General features: G+C 35.7%; 1 protein-coding gene across 1 annotated transcript in view; it reads right to left on the bottom strand.

Annotated features, from left to right (window-relative positions):
- Positions 1-24,040, bottom strand: part of Sf3b1 (splicing factor 3b subunit 1) — a 329,390-nt gene that overhangs the window by 275,731 nt on the left and 29,619 nt on the right. Inside the window, exon 3 of the mRNA XM_090402705.1 lies at positions 1,815-1,913. Coding sequence (XP_090258831.1) covers positions 1,815-1,913 — 99 coding nt within the window. The remainder of the gene's footprint in view (positions 1-1,814; positions 1,914-24,040) is intronic.

Consider the following 24,040-nt stretch of genomic DNA (forward strand, 5'->3'; position numbering starts at 1 on the left):
GTGCTCACTCAGTAATTCCACTATATCGACTGATTCAGTGACCTCCTTACCATCGGCATTCCTTAAAATCATTCTGCCGTGTACAGTTTGTTTTTCGCTTGCAGCATATTTAAAGAACTGTTTGGGATTCTCTTTAGCTTGCATAGCTAGTTTCCTTTCATAATCTGCTTTTGCTTTTCTTACCACGCTCGTTACCCTTCTGGCCTGCGCTTTATGCCGTTCATGTGTCTGCAGGTCACCTTTCTCTTTAAATTCCCTCCACAGTTGTATCTTTTTTTGCAGCTCCAGCTTAATGGTGTTATTCACCCATTTAACCCCTACTTGTTTTACTATTCGGACCATAGGTACACAATTAGCCATAACTTCCTGTAAATGCTCCTTGATCACTTCCCATGCTCTATCGACATCCAGCCCTTGCAGTTTTACATGCCATGGCACGGTACTTCCACATATACCCTGTCTTAATTGAAAATTCCACACCTTTAGCCACCTCCCAGGTCAAGACCTTATGATCACTCTCACCAATAGGTGGCAACATGGTCATATTCATTACAGTCAAATTCTCAGATGCTATTACCAGGTCAAGCACTCTCAAACCCCTAGTATTTTCTATTACATGCTGTCTCAGATAGTTATCCCTTAATAATTGAATAAAATCCAGTTCCTTCCTTACATGTGTCCTCTCCTCCTTCCAATCAATGTTACCATAGTTGAAATCCCCCATAATAATTACCCTCCTTCCACTCATTTCATCAATTTGTTTATGCATACTATCTCCACCATCTATTCCATCACCTGGTCTATAGCAGCACCCAATTGTATATTTAGTTCTGCTAGTCACAATCTCACACCAAATAGCTTCAAATGTGCTCTTTTCACTATCCTGCAATACAACTTCAATTCTCCTTGGCTGCAGTTCATCAGCTATCATCAATAACACTCCTTCCCCCATTTTATTCTCTCTGTCCCTCCTAAACACACTATACCTATACATTCTATCCCACTAAGCTGTGGGATGCACTCAAACATTTCAGTTTACTAAATTCACTTCGCCAATTTCTAAATTAAGTTAAAAATTGGCTACAGATAAGTTATCAAAGGCTAAAAAAAAAATTTCTCCCTCACAAATATAAATCCAGATATATATAGAATATAAATCTGGATCTCTTTTCCAGATAAGTAATGATTGAAAAAAAAAATAACTTATTCGTGAAGATGTGTTCCATGTCCAAGTCATTTTAAAAATATACAACTTCAAAAATAAATTCATTGAGAATAATAATGATAATGCAAATTATATCAATTCTGTTAAATATTCTTATTATTATTACGTGACACCTCCAGGGAATCCAAGAACTCATCATGGGAGGGCACACTACTTTACTTCACTAAATACATTTCATCCTCTCCACTACTACTTAATTCTCCCACTATAACACTACTACCATCAATGACATCTATCGCCCATCATCACCAACATCTTTTGTCTGCAAATTGTGAGTGTTCTGAAGGCTGATTTGTCTGTACACGGGATGAAAGGAGGAAAAACCCTGCTACCACCGTATGAGATCGGCTAACTCACCTTCAACTGAAAAAGCCCATATAAGGATTCACTCATCATGACAAGAATTGAACCCAGGTCTTTCAAACCCAGGTCCAATCAAAGGGCGCAATGTTCCGCTATTCTTCCAATTGTGCTACAGCGGCTACAATATCAAACCTTCATTATTTCTTCTTATGACAATTTACATCTTTAGAGCCTAAAACCTATAACTCTTTCTCTTTAAATTAAACAAATGGGAAAAAAATCTTACCTTGTCATTTCCAATTAGTTCACTTAAAAAGGCTGCTGCAGGAGGAGGAAATGCAGTACGTTTATTGTTCATCAAAGAAGTTGCCTCATAATCATCATCCTGAAATAAAACAAGATAATAGTAAGCAAGGAAACAATCCATACATTTTGCATTTTGAAACAGCGCACTTATGTAGTAAAGTGCGTTATGATAGCAACTGAACTATGAGCTACTCTTTTTTATTTATTTGTTATATATAAAGGATAATGTGTTATCATTTTGAACTATTTTGCCTATTTGTAACACTAAAATGGTCTAATTTAAACCAAGACCAAGACTCACCAATTTTCTTTGATTCAAAATACCATCATGATCATAACGCTGATTATGGGAATAGACCATATTGGTCTGTTCCAGTCTCATTATCCATTCAATATCCTTTTTTAAAGTCTACCCTGCCTTCTCTTTCCAATTGGCTTATATTTCAGGATATTTGTTTAGGATATCAGGTGTTGGCCATTCAGTTTATATGTTCTATTCATTTTTGTTTGTAATTATTTAGTTTTTCTTCTATTGATTTTGTTTTTAGTTTTTTTTTAAATGTCTTCGTTCCTTTTTTTGGTCTAATAATGTGTATTTTGCAGTTCTTCTCATAAATCTCATTTCACTTGTTTTTATTCTTTGTTTATTGCCCAAATTTCATTGTCATATAATAATGTAGGCACTGCTAAAGTATTATATATTTTCAAGCGTGCTTCTTTTTGTACTATATTTGGATTGAGTGTTCTATTTATCAGGCCTATAATCTGTAAAAATTTTGAAGTTTTTAATTTTATGTCTTTTTCTCCTTCATATGATATTTCACATTCAAGATAACTGAAGGTATTCATCTGTTCCATTATTTTATTATTAATAACTATTTTACTTCTAACTGGAGTTTGTCCACAAAATGGCATTGTTTTAGTTTTATCTATGGAAATTTTCATTCCAAACTGTTCTACTATAACGTATAAATTATACATTGCTCTTTGTAAATTGTCTTCCTTATCTGATATTATTACTGGATCATCTGCAAATAATAGCGTATTTATTCTGTAATTCTGGGAAATTTCTATACCTAGATTGTTTAAGGTGTTCCATTATATTAATATATTAATGTAAAGTCATTATTAATGTCATTATCTTTGTATATATTCAATATTGCATGTAGTAAAATATTAGGTATATTTATTCTTTAGAATATATCAAATAATATATATCTTTTTACTCTGTCAAATACTTTTTCGTAATTTATAAACAAAAGATGAGTTTCCAAATTAAATTCTCTTCTTTTTTCTATAAGTAGTTTTAAACAGAAAGCTGCATCCATTATAGAGCATCCTTTTCTAAATCCATTTTGACATTCTAATAATATTTTTTCATTATATATTTTGTAGCATGTATTCAAGTAATTATCTCTTGTTTTATCTCCTATTTTAAATACAGGTCTTACTATATTTGTATTCCATTCTATTGGTATTTGTCTATTTATCATCATCATCATCATCATCAAATTCCTGCCATGTACCCTCAAGGGGTGTACAGGATATGACAGTACTACATGAAAAAATTACATCATTACTAACTTCCTATCTACAATTTTCCTCCAAATCAGTCAGTTACTTGTCAAGACTCCAACATTATCAGATCTTATATTTCTATCGTCTAAGGCACTTTGTACCGTATCAATCCACCTATATCTTGGTCTTCCTCTGGGTCGTTTTGCTGCAAACCTGGCAGAGAACACTTGTTTTGCTAATCTTTCCTCTCCCATTCTATTTAAGTGACCATACCATCTGAGATTAGCTCTGCTAACGCATTCCTGGATGCTGACAATGTCAAGTTCTTTCCTAATATCCTCATTTTTAATGTGATATTGCCATTGATGCCATCTGTTCACGCCTCTAATCTTTCTCAGGACTCTCATATCTGCGGTCTCTAGTCTTTGGTCAAGTGTTTTACTTCTGACCCAGCTCTCAGATCCATAAGTTAAAATTGGTTTGAACACAGTCTTGTATACAGCTAATTTAGTGTTCCGACTAATTTCTTTCTTATTCCATATGAATTTATTCAATTGACTTCCCACGATACCAGCTTTGCTGATTCTGTTGTCTATTTCTATATTTAGTTTACCATCTTCAGTAAAAATTGTGCCTAAGTAGCTGAAATGTTTTACTTGTTCCACAGGTTCTCCATTCACAACACAGTTGACATTTTCAATGATTCTGCCTATTTTCATTGTCTTTGTCTTTTTATTGCTGACCTTCATACCATATCTATTACAACAGCTATTCAATTTAGTCAGAGAATCTTGCAGACTTGTAGCGGATTTCTTTAGAAGTATAACATCATCCGCATAAAGCAAAGAGCTGACATTAACATCTCCAATTTTGATATCAGGTTTAATACCACATTCCTTCATAATGTGATCCATATAGATAATGAATAACAGAGGGGATAATGTACATCCTTGTCTCACACCAGATTTAACATTAAACCATCTTTCTGTACCTCCTTCAATTCTAACTGCTGACTCACAACTCAAATAAAGACTAAGTATTGCTTGATATAATGCCCCATTGACACCATATAACTGCAGCGTATTGAATAGCTTCTCTCTTGGCACCTTGTCATATGCCTTTTCCAAATCGACAAAACTTAAATACAGATCTTTGTTATATTCCCATGCTTTCTCGACTATTTGTCGTAAAGTGAAGATCTGATCCTGACAGCCTCTATTTGGCCTGAATCCAGCTTGTTCTTCACCAAGCTTTTCTTCCACAATTCTTCTCAACCGTTTCTCAAGTATACTTGCATAGATCTTGCCAGGAACACTCAGTAGGGAAATACCTCTGTAATTCTCACATTCAGTTTTATTTCCCTTTTTATATATGGGTACTATGAGAGCTCTACTCCAATCATCGGGAATTCGTCCCTCTGTCCAGGCTTTCTGAACTGTGCAGTGCAGCCACTGTAAGACTCTTATACCACCATACTTCAGCATTTCTGGTCGAATATCATCTACTCCTGCTGCCTTTCCACATTTCAAGCCTTTGATGGCTTTTTCTACTTCAAGTATGGATATGTCTTCCTGACTGCATGCCTGGTCAGTGTTTTTTATCACTGTGCTGTCATCACTGCTTGTTTCATTTAGCAGTTTTTCAAAGTAATTACTCCATACTTCAAGGATATCTTTTTCTCCTGTTTTCATTTCACCTTTATCATCTCTAATTCCTTTTACAGCACTCTTTCCTCCATTCCTAAGCTTCTTCAACAACCTCCAGAATATTTTGCCACCTTCTTGATATTTATTTTCTATATTCTTGCCAAAGTCCTCCCATGACTTTTGTTTAGCTAGTTTTACACACTGTTTAGCTTTCTTACATTTGTCTCTGTATTCTGCAAGAGTAAAAGCTGACTTATTTGCCAGGAACTTTTGATATGCTTTCTTCTTTTCCTTCACTGCCTCTTTAACTTCCTGTGTCCACCAGGGAGTTCTGATTTTTTTATCTTTGCACACAACCTCACCACATGCCTCTCTGGCAGAATCAATCAATGTTTCCTTCAGAGTTTGCCACTGAATCTCCAAGGTTTGATTCCTGTTCTCAAACTTTTTCATTTTCTTTTCAATAATATTTCTGTATTTTAGTCTACAGTTTACATCTGAGAGCTGCTCAACTTTTATTCGCTTTAAAACTTTCTTACATGTTATTCTTTTCAATATGAAATTCAATTTTATCCTGCTCAAGACTAAATAGTGATCACTTCCAATTTCAAATCCTCTGTACACTCTGGTGTCCTGCACCAGGGAGAAAACATCACTATCAACAATAACATAGTCAATGAGACTTTTCTTATTCCTAGCCTCTTCTCTCCATGTGAATTTGTGCACATTTTTATGTTGGAACATGGTGTTAGTAATAACCAGTCCATGTCCTGAGCAGAAATCCAACAGATATTTGCCATTATTATTAGCTTTGCTCTTTTCTCCAAATTTTCCCAAAATATTTTTGTATGTCTCACAATCATTTCCTACTCTACTATTTAGATCCCCAACAAGGACCAACTTTTCCTTTTTCATTGTGTCAGTTGCTTTTTCTAAAGCCTCAAAAAATTCCTCCACTTCTACCTTAGTAGAACCTTCTGTGGGACCATAGGCACAAATAAGTCTCATTGTCCAGTTCCCCATTCTCATATTTGCCCACATTACTCTACTTGAGAATGACTGCCATTCAAGAAGATTAGCCTCGTATTTTGTGTTGAATACTATGGCTACTCCTTCGTTTTCCTTGATTATCATTGCCTGAATATAACATTTTGTATTTATTGCTCAGAAAGATCTCACCAGTTTTGGTCTTTTTTGTTTCAGTCACCCCTATTATGTCGATCTGGTACTTATCTAATTCCTCAGTTAGCTCCATTTCTTTGCCATTCAGGCTTCTTACGTTGATAGTACCGATCTTTAACTCTTGTGATGTTGAGTTGGGGTTTGTTTTCAGATTTGTTCCAGTAGCTGACTTTTCGCTGTTCGCCCTGGTTCCCTGGCGAAAACAACGGGGGTCTTGTTTAACCGGGCGACGCCCCAGCCGGCATGAAATTTTGTCATGTTGTACCATCATTTTTTATTTTGGTTTAACCAATAAGAATACAATTTGGTCGGCTAAATCCCAAATTGCCAGCCCATCCTCGTTCGTTCAGTATCAAAGTAGATACCCAACAGGGTGCACCACGAGAAGGTGAGGATTGGACATTAGGTCAGAAGCCCTGGTCGGTTCTCCGCATTCCTTTAAAGGCTATGTGGAGGTCTCCTCTCAGTTATATATATTTTATTTAAAAATTTTAATAATATTTGATGAAATTTTTTTCCAGCAAATTTATACAGTTCGTAGTTTATCCAATCTTCTCCTGCTGATTTGCCATTTTTTATTTTATTTAGATTGTCCTTTAATTCTTTCATTGTTATTATATCATTTAAAGTATTTTGTAAGTTTGTGGTGTATTTTTTTTATGCCAGTATTATCTGTCCAAAGATCTGTAAAGTAATCCAAGAATTCTTTCACATCAATTTCACAATTTATATTTGCAGTTTCTTGTGTTTTAAGTTTCTCTTTTGGCTATTGCTCGTCTCTTTTCATATTCAACTCCATCTTCTTTTTTACAATTATTATTTTTATTTCATTATCCCATATATGTAATTTTTTATTTTTATGATTTTTTTGCATGTTCCTAGACTTTCATATGCTGTTTGATGCAATAATTTCTTTTATACTATTCCATTCTTTGTCAATGTCTTCATTTTCTTGTAATTTTTCTAAGTAGTTATTAATCCTCTGTTGGTATAAATTTCTTATACTTTGAATTAACTGTACTGACGATGTCCTATGATACTCAGGATGAAATATTTATTTATTAAAACTTATTACTGTGGTTACGTGTGTTTCTTATACTTGAATCATTTAGTAGTCTTACTTTGTAATTAGATTTTGTTTTATAGTTTGTTTATTTTTTTTTTTTTGTTTGGTGGAAACCTTAGTTATGCCTGCACTAAAGAGTGATCTGTGTCGATTTCTTGCCCTCTTCTGACTTTAACATCTTGGAAGAGGTTTGCTGCTTTTTTTTTTTTTTTTTCATTTGTTAAAAAGTAATCTATTAATGATTTTTGTCCTCTTGCACACCATGTATATTTATGTATATTTTTATGTTTGCAAAATGTATTCATTATTTTTAAATTATTATATAATCAATGAGTCGCTTTCCATTTTTGTATATTATTGTGAATTTTTTTCATTCCTATTCTGGCATTAAGATCTCCGGCTATAATTATATGGTCTGTTTTAGCTTATATATTTTTTGAAATGTTTTATCCTTACAAATGATCTTATTTACTATAAAATGGAAATGATGTTTTAAAAAAAAGTTTAAAAGAGCAAGGATCCTAACTACCAAATTTCGTTAAATTCTTTCAGCCAGATTGAAGTTATTACTTCTACACATGATTTTGAAATGATTTATCCAAGGATCCAGTCTAAACATGTGCACTAACAGACAAGCAAAATAAATGTAAAAAGCAATTGCACATAATAAAAATACTCAAGAAGTAAAAAAGATCATGACAATCACACTACAGGTAACCCTCGTATAACGCAGATGTTAGGTTCCAAAGAAATGCAGCATTATATAAATAGCACTATGCGAGACTCAGATCGCATAGAAAAAGTAGGGTTATGTTCCGAAATCTTTTTTTTTTTTTAATTATATAAGCAAAGACATATCCAACAAAAAAAATATTTTCATTTAATTCAGGTAATTCATGTAAGTTAAGAAAACACAGAAACTATGAAACAAATACATAGTATAAACTTATAAAATCACAAATTGTATGCAAACTTCATTGCACAAAAAGCATAAATGTTTTAGGCAAAATAAAATAAAGTGCATTTAATTGTAGATGTTCATTATTTAAAGAGTGGCTGTATGCTGTCATCACTTGAAATCTCTCAGACATCATTTGTATAATTCTCATTGCATACTTTGGCTAGTTTAGTTATCAAGAAGTCAGTAATAAGACCTTGCTTACAACTATGCTGCAATTTTTAATTACGTTCATGATATGGAGTTAAACAAATATCCAGCTGTCTCATGAATTTTCCAGAGCGCTCCATTAAGGAATCATTATCTGTAAAATAACTTCCTAACTTTCTTGCTAAGTCCAATCCTTCTGCTAATTTCTTTAAACTACTTTCCCTGCCATTTGATTTGATGTCATCTATTAATTGTACTAGTTTCTCCTCATTTAAATCTATTTCCCCATCAATTAATTCACTAATTTCGTTTTCAACCATGTTGCAAAAGCCCTCTAAGTGGCCATTACTATAAAAATAAATTTTTTACATAAAAAAAAAGCATTACATATTATATGTAACTCACCAGAAAATAAAGAGTTCAGCTTGAGATTAACACACTTATGATTTTTAATGCACTTTCCTGGCAGAAAAGGAAGACAATTTTCGATTGTCTTCGTTTACTGTAAACAATAAATTCGCTACCTATTAACTACATGCTCAATATGGACAGACGCAAATTTAATATAACAAAGATAAAATTTGATTTTTAAGTTGCACAGTAAAAAATATATGAAAAGGTAAAGGATTACTACAATTTGTAGACTGTGGTATTTATACAACGACACTGCATTGTATAAATACCACGTTGAACAAGGGTTATATAAGGACCGTGTTGTATAAGTATCGCGTTATATGAGGGTTACCTGTACTAGCATCACTCATTCCCCATTGTCAATATAGCAAATTACACAGTATCCGGCAATTCATTAACAACTCACTATTCAGCACATGCCCCAAACCAGTCATCTAAGTGTAGGATGCTGACAGTGGGTTAGCATGTTGCTCTTACTCATTATCAGCTTGATTAGTTGTAGAGGACTGGTGGAGCATAGTTATGAAGTATATACTTTATAACAAGCAAATTACATTATGGATAAATTAGTGCCTTTCAATCTTTTTTCTCCTGCGTACTGCTGTGAACATCTAGTATTAGGTGTAGGAAGTTGGGAAAAAAAAAAGAAAAGAAAAAGTACAATTGTAAATTTATTATGTACAAGTATATTAAACAAGCATTATTTAAATTTTGGTGCATGTACATACTAGTGGACGAATAGACTTGTTTTGGTTTCTGAGTTTGGGAACCATAACAAAAGTGGGGTTTTTTTCTTCTATAAGAAACTCAACTTTTTATCCATATAAACTAGATATTCAGAGAGTGACACTTTAATTTCAGTTTGAAATGTTCGAGTTCCTAATTCTGACTGGTATTCAGGATTAGAAATAAAAGATGGTGTCAGGTGCTATAGTATTATCTAACATTAATGTTGACAGAAATGAACTCCACTATTGGAAACAGCAAAGGTGGGTGCCTACTCCCATTGGGAATAATGAGGCATTATTTAGCTCAAATCTTAAAATCAAATCTGATTAGATGCCAGGATGGCAGAAAATGATACTAAGATGTCCACACCTTATTTCCTTATCTCATATCATTGCTTCCATCTGCTGCCATTACTATTCTGACAGCACTCATCTCTTTATCTCTGAAGGCTGAGTTCCTAATTCTTATGTTCTCCTGTCTGCCCTTTGTAATCGAATCATCAATTTCTTCTCTCTAGTCATTCACTGCAAGTCATTATGACAGAGAAATCCTCTCATTGGATTTCTCTGTCAAAAGGTACCTCAGGGCTCTGAGCTTTCAACCACACCCCTTTTATATATTAATGATCTTTGTAAACATCTCACAAAATTGTTTTACTTATGTTCATTTTTATAGTATTATACAAGCATAAATTTCATACAAAGGTTTAAGTTTTGTCACATGATAAAGTAATATTATAAAATATATGTACGTGTTCACTTTTATTAATGCAACTGCATCCAAAGTATTATCAGAACTGCCATTTAGTTAAACAATAGTCATACAAAGAAGAAGACCTAAATATATACTAGTAGTAAAAGTGTTTATCTTTTGTTGTAATTCTTAGGGATTTGCAAATAATGCTGCATGTCTATTATTGTATGTTTGTTTATATTAGTGTTCTTTTGTCCTATGCTATTACAATGTGTGAGCATCATAGTAATGGCAGCCATGTTGTCAACAGAGTTTCGTTCTGAATCTTGGCAATGGGCAAGGGCATTAGTTCTTGGAATAGCTGTCATTGGGTAATGAGAATGCAAGCTACAAGAGCTAGGGGGAAAAAAAAAAAAAAAAAAAAAAAAAAGGTATATTGATCTTTTTAACTACTCCCCAAGAAGGAACTGCAAAGTTAATATTAAAGGACAGCATAGTATCAAGGCTTTGTATATGAGTGAGAATGTTTTGTGCTTAACAATATATGTTCCAAGGAGCAAGATGGAATCTTAAGTAAAGTTCTTGTATAAATACAAACTTATTTAATAATAACCATTTACAAACAAACTTACATTATAGCTTACCAGTTTCACCAGGAAACTGTCTGGCTTTTTCAAGGCGTATAAGGAAAGACATAAAAACTAGTAAATGCAAATTGAAAGGAATATAAAAAATGTTGTAAACCAATTAGTAGCTAAGGTTACACGTTCGCATGACAGAGAAGATTTATTGTTCTTATTCATTATCACGCATGCGTGTTTGTAAACATGTAATGTGATTACTGGCTAGCTGTAGTTCAGATTGATTTAGAGAGAGGATCAGATTTTTCCACGAACTGTTTAGGATTGCACCCTGATTTCTGTTGAGGTTTCCACCAGTTATTAAAACTATTGTGGCTTCCTTGAATAAACGATGTCTGTAGTCATCATCCAGATATGGCATGGAGCTGTTTTACCACTCTATCGTGTGGTTAGATGTACAGAAATGAAGCGTTAAGCCAGAAGAAATACTTCTTTGTGGTTTACATCACCATGTTCTTTTTGTCTGATTTCTAAACTCCGTGAAGTTTGTCCGATGTACGCAAGACCACAGGAGCAAGGAATGTAATATACTCTTGGATATTTGTAGGATGGCACCTTATCTTTTGGGGATCCTAAAACTTGTCTGATGCTGGCGGTTGGTTTGAAGACCACTCTGATGTTGTAGGCTCTTAGTATTCTGGCTATTTGATAAGAAATTGACTTGATGAAAGGGATCACTACAGTAGAAACATATTGGGAGTGCGATTCTTCTTGTCTGGGGGTTGTCGCCATATAGATATTTTTTGATGATGTTTGGAGGATATCCATCATCAAATTCCTGTCATGTACCCTCAAAGAGTGTACAGGATATGATAGTACTACATGAAAAAATTACATCATTACTAACTTCCTATCTACAATTTTCCTCCAAATCAGTCTGTTACTTGTCAAGACTCCAACATTATCAGATCTTATATTTCTATCCTCTAAGGCACTTTGTACCGTATCAATCCACCTATATCTTGGTCTTCCTCTGGGTCGTTTTGCTGCCAACCTGGCAGAGAACACTTGTTTTGCTAATCTTTTCTCTCCCATGCTATTTAAGTGACCATACCACCTGAGATTAGCTCTGCTAACACATTTCTGGATGCTGACAATGTCAAGTTCTTTCCTAATATCCTCGTTTTTAATATAATATTGACATTGATACCATCTGTTCACGGCTCTAATCTTTCTCAGGACTCTCATATCTGCGGTCTCTAGTCTTTGGTCAAGTGTTTTACTTCTGACCCAGCTCTCAGATCCATAAGTTAAAACTGGTTTCAACACTCTCTTGTATACAGCTAATTTAGTGTTCCGACTAATTTCTCTTTTATTCAATATGAATTTATTCAATTGACTTCCCACCATACCAGCTTTGCAGATTCTGTTGTCTATTTCTATATTGAATTTACCATCTTCACTAAAAATCGTGCCTAAGTAGCTGAAATGTTTTACTTCTTCTTCCAAAGGTTCTCCATTCACAACGCAGTTGACATTTTCAATGATTCTGCCTATTTTCATTGTCTTTGTTTTTTTATTGCTGACCTTCATACCATATCTATTACAACAGTTATTCAATTTAGTCAGAGAATCTTGCAGACTTGTAGCAGATTTATTTAGAGGTATAACATCATCCGCATAAAGCAAAGAGCTGACATTAACATCTCCAATTTTGATATCAGGTTTAATACCACTTTCCTTCATAATGCGATCCATATAAATAATGAATAACAGAGAGGATAATGTACATCCTTGTCTCACACCAGATTTAACATTAAACCATCTTCGTGTACTTCCTTCAATTCTAACTGCTGACTTACAGCTCAAATAAAGACTAAGTATTGCTTGATATAATGCCCCATTGACACCATATAACTGTAGCATATTGAATAGCTTCTCTCTTGGCACCTTGTCATATACCTTTTCCAGATCGACAAAACTTAAATACAGATCTTTGTTATGTTCCCATGCTTTCTCGACTATTTGTCGTAAAGTGAAGATCTGATCCTGACAGCCTCTATTTGGCCTGAATCCAGCTTGTTCTTCACCCAGCTTTTCTTCCACAATTCTTCTCAATCGTTTCACAAGTATACTTGCATAGATCTTGCCAGGAACACTTATAGGGAAATACCTCTGTAATTCTCACATTCGGTTTTATTTCCCTTTTTATATATGGGTACTATAAGAGCTCTACTCCAATCATCGGGAATTCGTCCCTCTGTCCAGGCTTTCTGAACTATGCAGTTCAGCCACTGTAAGATTTTTATACTACTATACGTCAGCATTTCTGATTGAATATCATCTACTCCTGCTGCCTTTCCACATTTTAAGCTTTTGATGGCTTTTTTTTTTCTACTTCAAGTATGGATATGTATTCCTGACTGCATGCCTGGTCAGTGTTTTTTTTATCACTGTGCTGTCATCACTGCTTGTTTCATTTAGCAGTTTTTCAAAGTAATTACTCCATACTTCAAGGATATCTTTTTCTTCCGTTTTTATGTCACCTTTATCATCTCTAACTCCTTTTACAGCACTCTTTCCTCCATTCCTAAGCTTCTTCAACAACCTCCAGAATATTTTGCCACCTTCTTGATATTTATTTTCTATATTCTTGCCAAAGTCCTCCCATGACTTTTGTTTAGCTAGTTTTACACAGTGTTTAGCATTCTTGCATTTGTCTCTGTATTCTCTAAGAGCACAATCTGACTTTTTTTCGAGGAACTTTTGATATGCTTTCTTCTTTTCCTTCGCTGCCTCTTTATAACTTCCTGTGTCCACCATGGAGTTCTAATTTTTCTATCCTTGCAGACAATTTCACCACATGCCTCTCTAGCTGAGTCAATCAGGGCTTTCCACTGAATCTCCAAGGTTTGATTCCTGTTCTCAAACTCTTTCATTTTTTCTTGAATAATATTTGTGTATTTTAGTCTACAGTTCACATCTCAGAGCTGCTCAACTTTTATTCGCTTTGAACTTTCTAAAATGTCTATCTTTTCAATATGAAATTCAATTTTATCCTGCTCAAGACTAAATAGTGATCAATTCCAATTTCAAATCCTCTGTACACTCTGGTGTCCTGCACCAGGGAGAAAAACATCATGATCAACAATTATAGTCAATGAGACTTTTCTTATTCCTTGCCTCTTCTCTCTATGTGAATTTGTGCATTTTTATGTTGGAGCAGTGTGTTAGTAATAACCAGTCCATGTCCTTAGAAGAAATGCAACAGGTATTTTGCCATTATTATTAGCTTTGCTTTTTCTCCAAATTTTCCCAAAATATTTTTGCATTTCTGACAATCATTTCCGACTCTGCTATTTAGATCCCCAACAAGGACCAACTTTTCCCTTTTCATTGTGTCAGTTGCTTTTTCTAAAGCCTCAAAAAATTCCTCCACTTCTAACTTAGTAGAGCCTTCTGTGGGACACAGGCACAAATAAGTCATTGTCCAGTTCCCCATTCTCATATTTGCCCACATTACTCTACTTGAGACTGCCTGCCATTCAAGAAAATTAGCCTCGTATTTTGTGTTGAATACTATGGCTACTCCTTCATTTCCTTGATTGTCATTGTCTGAATATAACATTTTGTATTTATTGCTCAGAAAGATCTCACCAGTTTTTGTCTTTTTTGTTTCAGTCACCCCTACTATGTCGATCTGGTACTTGTCTAATTCCTCAGCTAGCTCCATTTCTTTGCCATTCAGGCTTCTTATGTTGATAGTACCGATTTTTAACTCTGGTGATGTTGAGCTGGGGTGTGTTTTCAGGATATCCATTTTGTGATAATGTGTTGGCTATTAGTGAGAGTTCTGTTTGTGTATCCTCCTCTTCTGATATAAACTTTCTGCCCCTATATTTCAACGTGGATAATTTTCAGTTTGTGTGTCTTGTGATGGTTTGAAGTATAATGAAGATATCTTATAGTATATGTGGGTTTTCTGTAAATAGATAATTTGACACTATTTGATTGTTTCTTTATCAAGATGTTTAAAAAAATGCAGTTGTCTGTTGTTTTCCACTTCCAGAGTGAATTTTATCTTGTTATGTATTGAGTTGATTTTATCCACAAACGATTTTAGGTTTTCTAAGCTGTCTTGCCATATAATGAAGATATCATCAACATATCTCCACCATATAGATGGTCTACGGTAGATTGTGGAGAGAATTTCTTTTTCAAGTTTTTCCATGAAAAGGTCTGCACAAGATGGTGATAGTGGGCTTCCCATTGCTAGGCCTTCTAATTGTTGGTATATGGTGTTGTTAACCTTGAAGAAATTAGATTGAAGGCAGTGTCTAAACATCTGTGTGATGTCTAGAGGAAAGAGATCTTGGATGATATTTATTACCTCTTCTACTGGTACATTAGTGAAAAGGGGATACAACATCTAGACTGGCTAGCATGTCTGTTGGTGCAATCTTAATGGCTTGGAGTTTATTTACAAAATGTTGACTATTCTTGATATAGGATTTTGTTGATCTTATTTTATTATTTAATAAGTTTGCAAGATTCTTTGCTAAATGTAGGCTGGTAATGATCTTCCATCAACAATTGGACGGAGAGGTATATTCTGTTTATGTATTTTAGGTGTCCCATATGGTCTTGGAGTGATAGGATGTGAGGATTTTAGTGTTCTCTTCACTTCTTCTGGCCAAATATTACAATTTCTGTTTAGTTGATTTGTTTCATTATGATTTTTTATTGTGAGGTCTCTGTCTATCATCTTATAGGTGGAGTTGTCTGAAAGTAAAACATTAAACTTATAATAATAATCTTTAGAGTTAAGGATAACTGTAGAATTTCCCTTATCAGCCTTTGTAATAATGATATCTTTGTTTTTCTTCAAGTTGAGAATTGCCTTTCTATCATAAGGAGACGTGTTGAGAATAGGTTGTTTGACTTTGGCTAGGATTATCGTACTTTTGAATCTAATAGTGTTGGCTACGTTTTGCTGGTATAGGCTATAATGTAAGTTTGTTTGTAAATGGTCAGTATAAATAAGTTTGTATTTTAATTATAAAACGACCAAATATGTTTAGTTTAAACAGTTTAATGAAACACAAAGTTTAGTGCATGGAAAGAGAAAAATGCAGTAAGGCCAAACTTTTGAACCACCTAACATTCCTTAAACGCTGCAGGGAATTCTCCATCATTCCAAAGTTTCTCATAGTCAGAGGTCATATCAACTCTATATCAGCTAAAAAAAATTATCTACGCACTTCACTGGTGCTTGTAAGAGAAAGGATTCAACACACGAGATATGAACTAAATAAAAGTGATATTAATTGCCGCAAGTTCATTGATGACATTTCTAACAATTTAGAATATACCATATGGAATCAATTAGATCAAACGATACAATGCAGTTATGAAAAAACTTTCAAACTTTATAAGGACAAACAAATTAGAAAATTCAATGAACTTTACAAGAAAAAATATCGGTGATTAAAATATCGGGAATAAGTGTGAAATGTATACAAAAAGGCCACTGTTTAACAACATACTGATTACTCCTGGTCCTGCTGTCACATAGGAAGCAACAGTACTTGTGTATTGTCTTTGTAATTCTGAAATGTTCATGAACTTGGTACCATGATTAAAGTCATTGCCATTTTGCTTGATACCAAGCAAAATGGCAATGACTTTAATATCAGCACAGATGGTCCACTTATAGGCATCATAATTAATGTTTCCTTCATAGTAAGTGAATGAGCTATTGAGATGGATGGATATAAGCCGCCACCCCTATTGCGAAGAACAATTTTCAGACTGGATTTTGATGAATCAATAAAAAAAAGTCACCATTCAGAAGGTATGTGTGTTCAATGCCATAGGACTCCATTAGCCCATCTATGTTAGTACAAAAGGTCAGGGTATCACTTTCAGTGAAATAACCGACGTATTCACTTTGACTGTGATTGAAATATGTGACCTTAGTTCCTTCAGCTAGGAGATTCCATTCTTGCAGCCATAATGCTAACAGTTCTGTGTCATCCTTTGTAAGATGAAGATCTCTTACAAGATCATTTAATTCCTCTTGGTTGATTAAGTGTGGATTGTTGAAATCATGTACTGTGTCAGATATTTCCTCTGTTTCTTCACCACCATTCTCAATGTCTGCAAGTGTGGAAATTTTGGTACTGGCAAATTAACAGAATGAGGTACTGGTCACAAAGCTGATGCAGCATCTGGATACACTATGTGCTTCTTATTTTTTTGATGAAAATTCTGAAGCTTTTGTAAGGCAGATATAAGTCAGTAAAATGATTGGTTGGCTCTCCAAATCATTGGAACAGCAAATGGCATTCACGGTCTGGATCATTTCAGCTAAGCCTGCACACAACTTACACCACACACACACACACACACACACACACACACACACACACACACACACACACACACACACACACACACACACACACACACACGTGTGCACGGAACTCAGCTTTTATCTTGATTACCTACCTTGCAACCAAAGTAACGTTCATAAGCTTCCTTAATTAACTTTGTAAATGGTCTGTTTCTTCTTGAGGACAAACTCTCTGCACACATAGCAAAACAAATTAGGAGAATTGACACACACAAGGCATTTTTCTGTCAGACAGAGAGTATGACACAAGCTATTGGGATGGCAAATAAGTTCGTTCGGTTTTTCAGAGTGGAATGAAACACATTTTATTTAATATATATAATACATACTAGTCAGTTATATATTGACTCTCTTTATCAATGATCTCTTGTCATCTGTCCACCAACTTCATTATGGCATGTTCATAAAACTCCTGAGGTTTACTGGCGAAAAACTGATCCAGGTGTCTTTTGACAGCCTCCTCATTAGCGAAGGTTTTCCCGTTCAGAGAATTCTGCAACGGAATAAGTGGTAATCGAAAAGTGCCAGGTCAGGTGAATACGGAAGATGTGGCTAAACATCCCAGCCAAGACGTAACAATTTACTCCAGGTTGTTAACGATGTGTGGGATCTGGCGTTGTTGTGGTGAAAGACAACTTCTTTCCGATTTCCCAATTCAGGATGTTTTGTGCTAATTGCATGGGCCAGTCGCGTTAACTGTGAGCAATAGACAGTCAATTGTTCTGCCTGACGGTAACACCTCATAGTGGACAACACGTTTTCACCAAGAAAACGACCCATTCAAAAATGGGTCATTTTCTTGGTGACGTGCAGCAAATCACAGATGGATATGAGAGCATTCATATTGGCCTCCATCAATTCATGCAGCACCCAAACATCGAGTTTTTGAAACATATCCCAGATTGTGCAAATGGTTTTTCAATGCTTGTATGGGATATGTTCAGTACTGCAGCAATCTCCTGCACTGTTTGTGATGGATTTTTGTCAATGATATCCTTCACAACACTCGAATCAACCTCGGTTGGGCGACCGGCACGACTCACATCACTGAAGTCGAAATATCCAGAACGGAATTTGGCAAACCACTTTTGGCATACGCGTTCTGTTAAGGCACCATCCCCATATATGCTGCATATTTTTTTATGGGTCTCCGCAGCTTGTTTGCCTTTTTTGAAATAAAAAAGCAAAATATGCCGGTAATGTATGTTATTTCCTTCCATTTCTAAAAATATGTTACACAGAAGCAACTGAAATAGGCCGAACGAAAATTCACTGAAAGGTTATGTGAAATGTCGCCTTTCAACTGCGCAATAGCGACAGGCAAAGAGCCGTAAACTTGTACTAACACATAAACCGAACAAACACTTATTTGCCAACCCAATATATCTGAGACTTACGCACTGAATGGACTGTATGGGCTAATGTGGAACAATGCAATGTGTTCCACATTAGCCTATACAGTCTAATGTAATCTTATGCAATAGTTACATACACACATATTGCATCATCTCCTGTTAACTAAACATGGTTGATGCAGTAACAGTAGAATGTGATTGCATCACAATAGACAATAATAGCTCATATAGGGCCTATTGTTTTTCTCTGGAATGGTACATGAAAACATATTTGAAATCAGCATAATAAACAAAGGAAACAATGTGTATTGGACAGTGAATTAGTGATAAAAATAAAAATGGGGGGGGGGAATGTCCTTAATCCATCCACGGCACAAATGTACTATAGGTTTGCAACCTTTTGGGAGTGGAAGCAACATAAAAATAAAATAAAATAAAATATCACATAACAAAACAAACCTTTTTATTACATTTATACTCAGTATATGTAATACTGTAAAAAACTAACATAATAAGTGAAACAATTATGTGAGATTTTTACACCTTCCAGTACACTCCCTCCTCTTCATACCTTCTTCTGCAGCTTGTCCCACTTAAGTAGGGTCGCTGTTTTTAGTGAGTCTCCTACACATCCTCCTGTCTTGTGCTGTAACCACATCCAAGTTCTTCATCCTCAAGTCTTCCTCCAACTCTTCTTTGGCTGCCCATGCTTCCTCCCTCCTTGCACATCCATCTGCATGACCCTTCTTCCCACATATTCGTCCTCCCGCCTCATCACATGTACCAAACCATCTCAACCTTGCCTCCTGTATCTTTGCTCCTAAGTTCGTAACTTTCACCGTTCCCTTACATAGTCATTTCTCAGACGATCCTTTCTGGTCACACTGCACATCCACCTAAGCATTCTCACCTCTGCTATCTCCATCCTGCTGATGTTATTTTCACTCAGGGTCACAGTTTCCATAGCATACGTTATAGCTAGTCTCACTACTGTCCTGTAGATTTTGCCTTTTAGATTGATCGGCACTCCCTTATTGCATAGCATTCTGGCCATCTCTCCAGTTCCTTCATTCAGCTTGTATCCTGCATTCCACTTCCTTCGCAGCCTCTGCATTCTCTTTCACTGTTGAACCTAAGTATCTAAAGTTCCTAACTTTCCTGATGACATTTCCTTCCAGCTCCAGATCTGTCTCCTGGCTGCCATCCAACACATATACTTTGTCTTACTTCTGCTCAGTCTCATACCTCTCTCTTCCTGTACTTTCCTCCATCTTTCCAGTTTAGCTGCCACTTTTTCTCTTGATTCTGCACAAAGCAAGATGTCATCAGCATACAACACTGACCAAGGCACATCTTCTTTCATCTCCTCCATCACAATATTAAGCAGGAACGGACTTAATGCTGACCCTTAATGCAAGCCAATTGTCACTTGAAAACCTTCTGTCTGCCCCAGGCAGGTCTAAACTCCTGTCTTCAAATTTCTGTACATATCCTGCACCAACCTGATATATTTCTAAAGTACCTTCTTCTCCCTCCAGACTTCTTGCCCTGGTACTCCATTGTACACTTCCTCCAGATCAATAAACACCAGACGTAGCTCCCGTTGTTTCTCTAGAAACTTTTCCATCATCTACCATAACCCAAAGATAGCATCTGTCATTGATCAACCAGGCATGAAGCCAAATTGCTCCTTTGCAATCTCCACCTCTTACTAACTTTCTTCCATCAAGAACCCTTTCTAGGATTTTCATTGTGTGGGACATCAACTTGATTCCTTTGTAATTCTTACAGTCTTGTGCATCCCCTTTACCCTTGTAGATGGGGACAAGAGTGTTTTCCCTCCACTCCTTGGGTATATTTTCCTGTTGGCAAAATTTTATGAACAAGTCCCACAGCAGGTCAATTCCCACTTCCCACAGTGCCTTCCATGCCTCCACTGGGATCCTGTCAGGGCCCACTGATTTTCCACTCTTCATGGCCTCCTTCACTTCCACTGTACTGATGTTCTGCACCCCCCCCCTCATAAGACTGCCCATCTTCTCTGAGTCCTCACATTTTCCTCATTCAAAAGTCATTCAAAGTATATCCCCCATCTATTTTTTTATATCCACATCCCTCCTTAATATTCTTCCTTCAGTCTTTGATCTGCCTCACATGTAACATGTCCTTTGATGCCTTATTTTTCTGTCTTTACTTTGTTTTTAATTGATCATAAGATATGCCATGGCCTTCGCCTGCGCAACAACTTTCTTGGCTTCTCACTTTCTCTCTCTGTCCTCTTACACTCGTGACTCGTCCCACTTCTGCTTTGCCTTCCTCTTAGCCATCACTGCTTCTCGTACATTATTATTCCATCACCAGCCCTCCTTCTGCTCTCTAATCTTTCCAGATGTTTCACCAAGCACCTCGATTGCACAGCTCAAAATTACTTTTGAATTATGTCTCTCCCAATCTTGTGCACCTTCTAGTCCATCCAAAATCCTCTCTAACACCCTCTTCCTAAAAACGGTTCCTCACACTCTCTTCTTTTAAGCGAAACCACTTAATTGTCTTCATCCCATAGCTTCCAAAGGTTCTTATCTTTGACTTTATTTTAAAGTCAGCACACAGCAGCCAGTATTGCTGCATCACTTGATCTGTTGGGATTACTTTACAATTTGTCACTTCCTTAAGATGTTTTCTTCTAGTCAAAATGTAGTCAATCTGTGAACTGTTGTTACCACTTCTAAATGTTTTTTTAAATAACGAAACCTGTGGTGAATTCATCACTAAAAACACACGTAATAATCACAGTAATGACTATTTAATTCGTAAATATTTCATCCCAAGTATCTTGGGACATCATGAGTACAGTAGTTTAAACAATACAAGGAATAACATACAGTTAGGGTGCATGATGATTAATTCGTAAATATTTCATCCCAAGTATCTTGGGACATCATGAGTACAGTAGTTTAAACAATACAAGGAATAACATACAGTTAGGGTGCATGATTACAATGGAATCTCAATATGCATGCAGTAACTTGTTATAGAAGTAAATTAAATATAACTGGAAAAAAATAAATAAATAAATAAATAAAATAAAAACTCCGTGTTGGGAGAGACCAGATTTCTGCGGTTTGAAAAGACGAATGTGGTCTTGATGTTCCGAGATGCGTTTCTGAACAGACCTACCTGTCTGACCAAAGTAAGACAATTTGCAGGAGCATGGGATCTCATAAATGCCAGGTAACATCAGAGGTGAGAGCTTGTCCTTAGGAGAAGGTAACAAGTTATAGATTTGGTTGATAGGTTTGTAAGTAGTGGCAAAATTGTATTGCTTCATAATTTTTGAAAGATGTTCGGAGATGACTTTGACGTAAGGTATGGGAATCCTATGGACTTCTGGTCTGGGTTGATGTATGGGAAGGTAACTGATGATTTTTTGAGTTGTTTTAAGATTATATCCATTTAGTATAGCTGTATTTTTGATTATTTCTAGTTCTTGGTTTAGAGAATCTTCAGAGGAGCAGAATTTGTGTGCTCTGGAAACTAGTGATTTAATGATGCCAAATTTCTGAGATGGATGATGAGCGGAAGAATTGTGAATGTAGCGACCTGAAAATGTAGGCTTGTGATAGACAGAGGTGGTGATGGAACCGTCTTCTTTTCTTTGAATGTGTAAATCCACAAAGGAGATACCCTGTGGAGATTCTTTTTCTAGCATAAAGTTGATGCGAGGATGAAGAAGGTTTATTTTATCTAGAAACAGTTGTAATTCCTGTTCGGAATGATCTCAGACTGCAAATACATCATCGACATATCGTAACCAAATTTTTGGTTTGGGTTCAAAAGTGAATATTTTTTCTTCAAGGTGTTCTAGAAACAGATTTACTAAGTTTAGTGATAAGGGAGATCCCATTGTTGTTCCTTCTTGTTTGTAAGTTTGACCTTTCCAGGTGAAGTAACCGGATATAATAACAAATTTGAATAATTCACCTATATCAGAAGGAAATTTTTGAGTTAATAATTCTGTTTCTTTATGGGGAATGTTCGTGAAGAGGGAGACAATGTCGAAGCTAATTAACAAATCAGTTTTTAACAGTTGAATGTCTTTTATTTTTGCATGAAACTCTATGGAATTTTTTATTGAAGAGGCAAAGTGGCCTATATAAGGACGGAGAAGGTTAGATAAGAATCTTGATAACTTATATAGGCCACTTTGCCTCTTCAATAAGTCATACCATGCTAATAGAATCTACGACTGGTCTGAGAGGAACATTAATTTTATGAAGCTTAGGTAAGCCATAAATTCTGGGAGGTCTAGCATGGTATGACTTGAGTTTTTTAATTGTTTCTTCATCTAAAGAGGAGGTTTCATCAAGCAACTTGTTTAATTTTCTGAGTTGACGTTTTGTAGGATCATAATCCAGTTTGGTGTAAGTATTACGATCTCAAAGTAATAAATTCATTTTTCGGTCATATGAATTGGAATCAAGAACCACAGTGGTATTCCCTTTGTCAGCTCTGATAATGATTAGATACTTGGGATGAAATATTTATGAATTAAATAGTCATTACTGTGATTATTACGTGTGTTTTTAGTGACTTCTAAATGTTATCAAATGTTCTTCCCTCTTGCAGAAAAATGAGTTCACAATTGCCAGATGAAACACTACTGCAAGTCCACAATCCTCTCTCCTTATTGGTTCATCATTCCCACTCCTGGACTGCCATGCACCCTTTCACAGTCCCTATTCTGTCTTCCTGTATGTCTGTTCAAGTCTCCTCCAAAAATCACGATCTAGTTTTCTTCCAGTTCCCTCATTTCTTCATCTAGCACAATTCAGAACTCATCTTTCTCCTCTGCTGTATAACCAATTTGCAGGGCGTATACACATAAGACAACCACTTGCTCTTCTCAAGACCCAGTTTCATTCCTCCTACCCACTTCCAGTACTTTGCCCTTCATTCTGCCACACACCATAATTCCGACACCATTTCTTCCCTCTTTATTCACTCCAGAGTAGAACAATTTATACCCATCTCCCAGTTCCTTCGCCTTTTTCCCCTTCTACCTTCTCTCCTACACACATAAAATGTACAACTTCCTTTTCCTCATCATGTCTGCCACCTCTCTTACCCTACCAGTCATGCTTCCAACATTCCCACTCGCAACATTCTCTCACCTGCTGGGCTCACTCTTTTAACTGCATCTGCCCTTGATGAAGTAGCCCTCGTCCACTTCTCACAGCTGTAGGGCGATGTAGCTGCATGTTGTCTAAGGGGTACACCCTAGCCCTTGTATCATTTTCTTTTTGACTCATCTGATCATAGCTAGAGCTGGCAGTGAAAGATTCAAATGATTCAAGCTCTTCTAGATCTACTTTAGATATTTAAGAATATCTTAAATACTGGTCCCCTCATTTTCAAGTAGGATGAAGAAAATCTAGTGAATTTCAATGCCAAAACATAATCCTGTACTTCATCTCCCCTTAGTTTTGATGTTTTATAATT

This window comes from Typopeltis vanoorti, chromosome 13, assembly GCF_054136105.1.
Source record: "Typopeltis vanoorti isolate ZY-2024b chromosome 13, IOZ_Tvanoo_1.0, whole genome shotgun sequence".
NCBI lineage: Eukaryota > Metazoa > Arthropoda > Arachnida > Uropygi > Thelyphonidae > Typopeltis > Typopeltis vanoorti.